The 10,968-nt window shown below is 38.7% G+C and overlaps 1 protein-coding gene across 1 annotated transcript in view; it reads right to left on the bottom strand.

Annotated features, from left to right (window-relative positions):
* Window positions 1-310: 310 nt before the first annotated feature.
* The window catches only part of nipa1 (NIPA magnesium transporter 1), a 28,899-nt gene continuing 18,241 nt past the window's right edge, over window positions 311-10,968 (bottom strand). The window contains exons 4-5 of the mRNA XM_043692298.2: window positions 10,455-10,615; window positions 311-7,698 (exon numbers count right to left, since the gene is read on the bottom strand). Of these exons, the coding sequence (XP_043548233.1) occupies window positions 7,187-7,698; window positions 10,455-10,615 (673 nt within the window). The 3' untranslated portion in view covers window positions 311-7,186. The remainder of the gene's footprint in view (window positions 7,699-10,454; window positions 10,616-10,968) is intronic.

Below are 10,968 nucleotides of genomic sequence, written 5' to 3'. Positions count from 1 at the left end.
TCCCCAGGTTGGGGACTCTAGAACCAGAGGGCATGATCTCAGGATATAAAGTATACCACTTAGGTCAGAGGTGAAGAAACATTTCTTCTGAGGGTGCTCAACCTATGGAATTCACTACCTCATAAGGTTATGGAGGCTGCGTCACTAAATATATTCAAGACAAAAGGTTGATAAATGTTTAGATATTAAGGGCATAAAGGGGTCAGAAAGGAGAAATAGGGCACTGAGATAGCCATGATCTCACTGAGGGGCCAAATGGCCTACTCTTGCTCCTAATTTCTAGTAACAGGGAGAACTCATTGTCAACATGGATTGTGCATATCTGTCTTTATTATTGCATTCAAGTGAAATCAGTTAAAGTCAGTTCTAAATCTGTACATAGGAAAAATACACGAGATACTTTTCTATTCATACCATAAAATACACATATATTACATATGGACATATCAAATAGAATTTCAAATTAGTTTGAGTTGTTTCACACATTTGCAGCCCTGATGCAGTATAATTCAATCTTTCAAGGTGGATTAAAATTATTACTACTTCAGGTTGGTAAATCACCACACTTTCCAATTTCGCAGTACAGTTCTCTATTAATTTCAAGTGAAAAATTTTCTTATCACAAAATTCCCTGAAAAGTAACTTGCAAGTTCAAGACATTTATTTAACACGCTATAAGTTTAATACAAGCTTAATACAAACTAGATAAAAGAATTAAATTCAAATAGAATTCCCTCACACCTCAAGCAGGATCATTAAAACAATTACACATCCATTACTTTAGAATATTAAATAATTGATCATGTCTCAAATGCCAGAGTTGGAGTTAAAACATTTTTTAAACAAAAAGGTTGGGAGAAACAGAGAAGTACCAACTCAGAATACAATGCTTAGAAACTAAACAACACCGATATTCAAAAGTACCATTTCTGAATTTTCAAAATGCTAGGAGTCAATCAAGCCAATTGTGCAGAGCTAATGAAACAAAATTTTTCAGATTCATCATTATGAAAAGCACTAATTTAGAACAAAGTAGCTGTAAAACAAATTGTTATTGTACTCATCCAACTGAAACAAAGTAAACTATACAACAGTTACAAAAATTATTTGAGATAATAAATCAGGATGACTTTTATTCAGTACATATTAACATTCATAGATCAGAGAAATAATCAACAACAGACTTTAATTTATATCTTTAGGGGAACCATTGCTGCAATCATATCATAAAAGTAACCCAAGCTTTATTTTAAATTCAAAAATTGTTAAGTCAAAACAAAAGCAAAATAAACAGATACTGGAAATCTGGAAATTAAAAAAAAACACAAATTGCTGGATACATTCCATAGAACAGAATCCGTACAGTGCGGAAACAGGCCGTTTGGCCCAATAATCCCAAAGAGTATTCCTCCAAAAGTAAATCCCCCTATCCTATGACCCTGTATTTCGCAAGGCTCATGCATTTATCCTACACACCCCTGCACATTATGGGCAATTTAGCATGGCCAACCCACCTAACTTGCACATCTTCGGACTGTGGGAGGAAACCAAAGCATCCGGAGGAAACCCATGCAGACACGGGGAGAATGTGCAAACTCCACACAGCCGTCTGATGCTGGAATCAAACTCAGGTGCCTGGCGCTGTGAGACAGCAGTATTAACCCCTGAACCACTGTGCCCCTGAGCAGAACTGAATTGAAATCTGTTGGAATGACAGTGAGTGAGAGGTGGGGATGGGGATAGGGTGAGGGAGAGGAAAAGAGAGAGAGTGAAAAAAAGAGAGAGAGAGAGAAAAAGAGAGAGAGAAAAAGAGTTAACATTTCAAATCTGCAATCTTTAATCACAACAGGTCCAGTCTGTAACCTTTATTATAAATGTTCTGATGAAAGGTTACACTTGTAATTTAAGCTAAAAAATCTAGCAGAACACTCAGTTTTTTCAAATAGAATCCCTGCAGTATGGAAACAGGCCATTTGGGCCAACAAGTCCACACTGACTTTCCGATCAATAAGCCGAATAGACCCATTCTCCTACCCTATTACTCTATACTTACTCCTGACGAATGCACCTAACCCTGAAGACTACGGGTAATTTAGCATGGCCAATTCACCTAACCTGCACATGTTTGGATTGTGGGAGGTAACCAGAACACCTGGGCAAAACCCACGCAGAATGTGCAAACCCCACACAGACAGTCGCCTGAGGCTGGAATTGAACCCAGGTGGCTGGTGCTAGGAGGCTGCAGTGTGAATCACTGAGCCACCATGTTGCCCTCCAACCAATATTTTTACTTCCACCCAATCTTTCCATGCATTTTACTGGATCTCAATTGTTTCTGGGATGAAATTGTGATGCGCCACAACTTTTAGAATTTCACTTTGATTCTCCTCAATGTTTCTACTACTTTCCACAGAGATCTCTTTATGCCTCTATGTTTACATACATTGAGGCCAACTAAGAGGCCCTCCAGCCCTCCTGATTTCTGATTGCTCTTTGTATCTGTCAAATTCTGACTTTCTGCTGTAGACTCTAATTGCAGTTTGTGGGAGAAATGCTGGAGGTATAGTCCAAAACAAAGATAAACTACTAATTGGCAATTTATCCCCACAACAATGTGGCACACCTGGAATATCCTAAATAGAAATTGAAACCAATTAACTCAGGCTCTAAGATTGTCCTTTGATCTGAAAAACATGTAAAATACTTAAAGATCTTCATCGTTTGTGTTGTTTTCAAAACTTCTTTAGTTTGGCACCTAGTTAAAAAATATCAATTCTTCAAGACGACAACTGTAGAAATATCACCTCTACCAAGAAACTTGAAGGGGATTAACCTCGTCTTGCTTCTAATTCTAAGCCTCAAATAAATATGGTCATTTCTTGGAATTGTAATTAGTCAGGAATGTTTAAGAGTTTCCTATACCGAGTTTATTTTATTATCCTACATTTAAGCATTTCAATTCCCAAAATGGAGTAATACTTCTAAAAAGGAGCCATGAAATGACATCAGACATTTTCATTACGTGCTTCACCAATGCTTTGTTGAAATGTACAGAAGCAAGTTGCGTTTATTCTTTAAAAACCTACACATTTTATTTAAAAGAAATGCACATAAAGTCATCAAACACCTCTAATTATAATCACACAATTTTTTATTGTTTCATTGAAGGCTTGAGGAGTTTTAATATTCTGATTAATCAAGTGTTGCATCCCCATTAAGGATCATTTACAGTATGATACTCACTGGGAGCCATGCAAATATGGTATCTGACAGAGTTTACAGAATCACACAAGTGTCACAGTGCAGAAAGTAGGCTATTTAGTCTATCATGTCTGTACCAATTGTTCAAATGAGCGTCATGATTGGTGCCACTCTCCTGCCTTTTCCCCATATCCCTGCACATTAGAGGATTATTTAAACAGAAACAATGTTCTCTGGAATGCCTCATGAGGTTTTTACTTAATGCCTCATTTGAACCTGCCTCAACCAAACTTCCAAGCACTCCATACCTGAATAACTCACTGCAAAAATGTTTCTCGCATTACAGTTACTTCTTCTGCAAATGATTACAAATCTGGGCCCTCTTGTTTGTGATCCTTTTAAGAGTGGAAACAGTTTCTCCCATCAACTCTATCCAGCCCCATAATGAGTTTGAAAACTTTCACTTAACCTCCTCTTAGCCTTCTTCTCTCCAGTGAAGACACTCCAAATATATCCAAACTATCCTCATAACTGAAGTTTCACATTGTTGGAACCATTCTTGTAAACCACACTCTCTGCAATCCTTTTAAAATCTTCCTCTAGTATAGTACACAGTTTAATGTGTGTTTTGTACAAATTCAGCATTAGCTCCTTGCTCTTGATGAGCTGTGAAAGACTTTCAAAGCAATTTTTCAAAGTGCTCAGCAAAATATATTCCAGTGAAAAGGAAGGGTTGTAAGAAAAGGGGTAATCTGCCATGGGTGTCTAAAGAAATAAGGGAGGTGACAAATTGAAAGAGAAGGCACACAAAGTGGGCAAGAATAGCATGAAGCTAGAAGATTGAAAAACCTTTAAAGGTCAACAGTAAGCCACAAACAAAAAAGCTGTGAAGAAAAATAAGGTAGAACATGAGAAAAAAAACTAGCATAGAATATTAAGACAAATAGCAAAAGTTTCTATAAACATAAAAATGAAGAATGGCTAAAGTAAATGTTGGTCCTTTAGAGGATGTGAAGGGGCATTTAGTTATGGGATATGATGAAATGGCCAAGGCATCGAACAGGTATTTTGTATCAGTCTTCACAGTGGAGGATACTAATAACATGCCAGTAATTGACAAAGAGACGAAGGTCAGTGAGGACCTGGAAACAATCATTATTATGGAAGAGGTACTGTTGGGCAAGCTAATGGAGCTGAGGATAGACAAGTCTCCTGGACTGCGTCCCCAGAGTACTGAAAGAGATGGCAGGAGAAACAGTATTGGTGGACTCTGGGGTAATTCACTGGACTCTGGGGCAGTCCCAGCAGATTGGAAAACAGCAAATGTTTAAAAAGTGCAGTAGACAAAAGATGGGGAATTATAGACCGATCAGCTTAATCTCTGTAGTGGGGAAGGTGCTGGAGACTATTATCAAGGAAGAAATAGCAAGGCATCTCGATAGAAATTGTCCCATTGGGCAGCATGGGTTCATGAAGGCAGATCATGCTTAACAGATCTTTTGGAATTCTACGAAGACATTACGAGCAAGGTGGACACCAGGAACTCAGTGGATGTGGCATACCTAGATTTCCAAAAGGTCTTCAACAAGGTACTGCACAAAAGGCTGCTGCATAAAACAAAGTGTGTGGCGTTACGGGTGAAGTATTAGCATGGATTGAGGATTGGTTGACTAACAGGAAGCAAAGTGTGGGTATAAATGAGTGCTATTCTGGCTGGCAACCAGTGACTAGTGGTGTATCTCAGGGATCAGTTTTATTCATAATTTATATAAATGATTTGGAGTTGAGGACCATGTGTAGTGTGTCAAAATTTCCAGATGACACTAAGATGAGTGGCAGAATAAAGTGTGCAGAGAACTTTGAAACTTTGCAGAGGAACGTAGATACTTTAAGTGAATGGGTAAAGGTCTGGCTGATGGAATACAAATGTAAATAAATGTGAAGTCATCCATTTTGGAAGGAGTAACAGTAACAAGGATTATTACTTGAATGGTAAAAAGTGGCAGCATACTGCTATGCAGACAAATGTCTTGTGCATTAATCACAGAAGGTTCACCTGCAGATACAACAAGGCAGATGGAATTTTGTCCTTGATTGCTAAAGGGATTGAGTTTAAAAGCAAGGAGGTTATTTTATAGCTATACAGGGTGCTGGTGAGGCCACACCTGGAGTGCTGTGTGCAGATTTGCTCCCCTTACTTGAGAAAGGATGTGTTGGCACTGGAGGGGGTGCAGAGGAGGTTCTCTAGGTTGATTCCGGAGTTCAGGGGGTTAGCTTAAGAGGAGACAATGAGTAGACTGGGATTATATTCAGTGGAATTCAGAAGAATAGGGGGATCTTATAGAAACATCTAAAATTATGAAGGGAATAGGTAAGCTAGAAGTCGAGAGGATGTTTCCATTGGTGAAACTAGGACAAGAGGGCATAGCTTCAAGATTAGAGGGAGCGTATCTCGGACTGAATCGAGAAAGAACTTCTTCACCCAGAGGGTTGTAAATCTATAAAATTCCCTGCCCAGTGAAGTAGTTGACACTACTTCAGTAAACATTTTTTAAAACTAAAAGATTGATTTTTTTTGAACAATAAAGGAATTAAGGAATATGGTGAGAGTGTGGGTAAGTGGAGCCGAGTCCACGAAAAGATCTGCCATGATCTTATTGAATGGCAGAGCAGGCTCGAAGGGTCAGACAGCCTACTCCTGCTCCTAGTTCTTATACTCTGTACCCCAATGACAAATCCCCAGGATACATTACGTTTTATTAACTACTCTCTCTGCCTCTCGGGCCACTCTCAAATGATCTGTGTATATATGCACTCAAGTCCCTCTTTTCCTGTACCCAGATTAGAACTGTACTCTTTATGTTGCAAAGTTTCCCAATATCTCCTAAGATGTCTCAGCTTGTACATTTTAAAAGTTTGCTGAAGATAATTCAGTGCCTAAATATCTAATCCATTGCTGCTGTTCAGTGCATGAAGGAAATTAAAAGGGTCACAAGTTTTCAAAAAGTGGTAAATCTTTTAAAACCACAGCTTAAAAGAAAAAGTATAAAGAGTAATAAAAAATTACCATCACAAAACAATTTCCAAGTTTTATTGGTCAGTATTATTACCCAAACTTCTGTTGCATCACAATTCCAAGCAACGTCTTTTGTGACAGTTGCCTCTGGCAACAACCCAAATGCTGTGTTAATACAAAGTTGTGTCAACAGCAGAGTAACAGAATATGGGTCTCTTCATGTGAGCTCTCTCATATCGTTACTGCGTCACATGGACAGTTGCTAAGCTGACAGGTTTTTATTTCCCCTTGAAAAATAATAAAGGGATGGGCGAGGATGCGCGCAAGAGGGCATGACCAGGACCAGCATTCATCATCCATGACTCAATGGAGATCAAACTTGCTGCTGACTCAGAAGGCTGACACTTCAGCTCAGTACACTGAGTGGAAGATGTTAAATTGAAACCTGAGCTGCTCGCTTTTAGATAGACATAAAGGATCCCATGCCACTATTTCAAAGAAAAACAGGAAAGTTATCCCTGGTGAATTGGCCAATGTTTAAGAAATGTTTGTGGAGAGTTTGTTCAGTGTTAACTACCTGCCATTTTGTTTTACAGCAGTGACTAAAATGGAAAATGTATTAAAAAACATGTTGGGATGTCATGAAGCCACAAAAAACACAATCTAAATTCAGTCTCTTTTCCTTTTCCTCTTTTAAACTATGAGTCTGAGTTTTTGTAGAGCCTGAAATTGCTCTCCTTCAGGAGTAAGCTTCTCAAGATTCTCTCAAATGGACAAGGGAAGGATAGGAAGTAGTGAACAGCAGGGTAAGAAGTGCATTTGACATGGGGCCAATACGAATTAAGAATTAAACATGTTGCACTTTCCAATAGTTGTGTTCTAAATATCCTCAATCCTTACCACCATACAAGCATTATTTGTTCAAAATCTGAAACACAACTTATGAAAGAGTCAATACATCCTTATGTTTCAGTGCTTCTTTGAAGTGATTTTTCTTAAGTCACTGGCAGAGATGCTGAATTCCTTGAAAACCTGCAAGAGTACGATTCCTACCGAAACAGTGATAAATCCACACAGCATTCCAAGAAAATCTACAAATCCAACATTATTCCACTCTCGAAAGAGGATGGCAGAAGCCAGAATGACCAAAGTTGTGAAAATCACATAGTATATTGCACTGAATATGGATGAGTCAAAGTATTGCAAAGCCTTGTTAATGTATATAAATTGAATAAGAATACTACAAACCAATGTTACCAATAGGATGATGAAGAGGCAAAGGGCTCTTTGACTTGATGGATTATCACTAAATGCTTCTTGAGCTGCTAAACCAAGGCCTTTACTGCTGGGCACAGTGAAGCTCCCCAGTAACGAACAAATACTAATGTAAACTAGGATGTTGGTGGAGCCATGAGAAGGTGCGATCCCGAAAATAAGCAGGATAAGAAGTGCGAAAACAATGCCGATGTAACCAAGAAACACTGTAAAAGAATAATAATAATTATGAAAGATGGGTTTAAAAAAAAAGGCGCTTATTAAGTTGACCTATTCCCCCATCCCAACCTTCCATTTATAAAATGTTTGCTGGTGTCATATCAGGCCATGTTATTGGCATTAATTGCTCCAGCACAAGCACAAATGCATCAAGGAGTCTTGGTCTGCAACAAAGACAAAAAAAAGACAGCTGAAAATCCTCACTACATTTGATCACGTGTGCAGAGATAATTTGAGTCAGTGTTTCAGGGAGGTGATTCTGCATGAGAGATTAATTCTACTTTCCTCTCCTCAGATTCTGCCAGACCTGCCCAGTATTTTATGACTTCATTTTAGATCTCTACCATGCGTAATATTTCGTTCTTGTATTAGTGGTTTGCTCTGTTCTAGGTGTCAAGATGTAATGAGTGGTGTCCCACAGGGATCAGTGATGGGGCCTCAACTATTTACAATTTGTATAAATTATTTGGATCAAGGAACCAAAGATATGCTTGCTAAATTTGCTGATGTCACAAAGATAGATAGAAAAGTAAGTTGTGATGAGAACATAAGGAGGCTATAACAGAGCAAAACTTCTGGCAAGTGGACTATAGTGTGGTAATGTGTGCCATTGTACATTTTGGTGAGAACATAAAAGCACATTGTATAAACGGACAGAGTCTGCAGAGAGGGCTGTTTGTCCACTGCATGAATCATGAAGTTAGCATGAATGTACAGCAAGTAATTAAGACAATTAATAGAATGCAAATGTTTGTTGTGGAGGCAGGCAAAAAAAGCATGTAGGTTATGCTTCAACTATAGATGGCAAAGGCAACATCTGGAATAGTGTGCGCAGTATTGGTCACCTTGCTGTGTTATAGATTCTTGGCAAGGAAGGGGGTTACACGTTATCATGAGTCAATGGAAGTGTGGAGTTCAGGTTACAACCAGGTCAGCCATAATATATTAAGTAGCAAAAGAGGCTCACGGGGCCAAACTACCAATATCACTCCCGATTTGTAAGTTTGTATGCATTGCTGATCTACAATTCTATTTCCCTTTCCCTGAAGTGCATGAGCACGATTATCTGACGGAGGACAGTTTGGCTCTACCTGCGCTTTCAACCACACATCAGGAAATGCAGCAGAACCATGCAAGCTTAGCTAAGCCTGAATTTTCCCTCCTTTAGTGGAAGATGTAATCACTATAATATTAGACAGATACAACAATGAGAAAAAACAAACATTATTTGAACAAAAGCACAGCAAGAGACCTACTTACCCGTATTTTGTTTTGTCTGCACTTCCTAATCATGCTTTCATATTAATTGCACCACAAAACATTCCAGCTTATTTCAAGTTTGAGATCTAGTTGAAAGGACCATGGCCAAGAACACCATGAAGTTAGAAAAAGCAGGAGAAGAAGAAAATTACAAAGCAAGTTGTAGGTTAAAGATATTCAAAGGGTACTTACGCAAGTTAGCAAGATAGATTAGGGATGAGAGCTGATTGTTATTTATGAATGGTATTGAATTTTTGCAAGATCAAAATTACACTAACATGATGGCATTTTCAAAACAATGATGATGATACCCAAACCACTAGAAATTCAATAGTATTAAATCATTTTTTTAAAAAACTGATGGGATGTGGGCATCACTGGCAACTCCAGTATTTGTTGCTCATCCCTAATTGCCCTTGGAGTTACTTGCTGGGTTATTTCAGAGATCAGTTAAGAGACAACCACATTCAAAAGGGGGGAGGGATCTAGAATCATGTGTAGGCCAGGTCAGGGAAGAGGAGCATATTTCCAACACAAGTCAACCAAATTGGTCTTTAATGACAAATCAACAACACTTTCATGGTTACCATTAGTTTTCAATTACAGATTTTATTAATTTAATTTAAATTTCACCAGCTGTCAATGTGGGATTTGAACTGAGTGCTCCAAGATAATTAGCTTTGGTCTTGGAATTACTTGTCTAATGTCATGACCATTAGTCCACCATCTCCAGTTCCAGTTGAAAGAAAAAATTAAACTAATTATCAGAGCAGGGATTAACTGTGTAACTACAAGTTGACACCTGTGAATGGAGAAGGGGAAGAACTTACTTGACCAACCTTATAAGTGTGGGTTAAATGAATCAGAGAAAACCTGTCAACAAGGTGCTTTCCAAAAAGGAACTTGACCAAGTTTTTGCATGAAAGGCTATTGTTCAAAGCTAAAGATGATGAGGAACTAAGGCTGGATTGAAAAAAAAAGTCAGAAGAGGAAGAAATAATGGTTAGTTGATGGAGGAGTTAGATTATAATTATAGAATCCTTTCAGTGTGTCAGCCCATCAAGTCCCCATCACCCTCCAAAGAGCATCTCACCCAGACCCACCCCACTACCCAATCCTCATAACCTTGCATCTTCATAACTAATCCATCTAGCCTACACATCCCTGAAGACTATGGGCAATTCAGCACGGCCAATTCATCTCACCTGCACATCTTTGGACTGTGGGAGGAAACTGAAGCACACAAAGGAAACCCACGCAGACACAGGGAGAAGTTGCGAACTCCACACAGACAGTTGTCTGTTGGTGGAATCAAATCCAGGGCCCTGGTGCTTTGAGGCAGCAGCGCTAACCACTGAGCCACCGTGCCACCCCACTGAGTTATGTCAGAGAATGACTAGGGTGCTTTAGCGATCAGCATTACAGTCCTTCCATCCATATAAATTCACATGAATGTCACAACACTACATTTACTCAGATTTACCTGGGTCTGCTAACTTCTCTTCTAGTTGTAACCTTGATGTTACATTCTCAGTTGTGGGAGCATGAATAAGTAGCACTATTGAACCTGCACAGCTGAGCAGACATCCTAATTTCCCTAACAGGTTCAGCTTCTCCTGTAACATATATGAAGCCAAGATTGACCTAGAAAGAAGACCAGGGTAGAAAAGGAATGAGTGGGTGAAAGAAAAGGCACATTTAATTATCTGCACTTGAACAAACAATTACTACATCAAGGATCCAAAGCAAATCATATTCCTGCCCAGTTATTGGATGAATTCCAAACAGCTGCTACTTCAGTTCTTCAGTTCTACATTGTTCCACTCGATTAATACTTGTATTTAGAGATAATTCTAAGACTAGAATGGATTATAATATCTGAGATTTTAAACATTAGATTATGATTCTATGATGATTAAGTGGCTCTATCTCAGGAAATACTGAGCATCTTCCTCCAAGCTGTTCTTGCAAATAAGATGCGACCAGATCAGTAAATA

Source organism: Chiloscyllium plagiosum, unplaced genomic scaffold, assembly GCF_037043375.1.
Source record: "Chiloscyllium plagiosum isolate Xiang-an unplaced genomic scaffold, Cpla_swu_hap1 HiC_scaffold_6, whole genome shotgun sequence".
Taxonomy (NCBI): Eukaryota; Metazoa; Chordata; class Chondrichthyes; order Orectolobiformes; family Hemiscylliidae; genus Chiloscyllium; species Chiloscyllium plagiosum.
The sequence above is the reverse complement of the archived record's forward strand: the minus strand, read 5'-3'. Positions and strand labels throughout refer to the sequence as shown.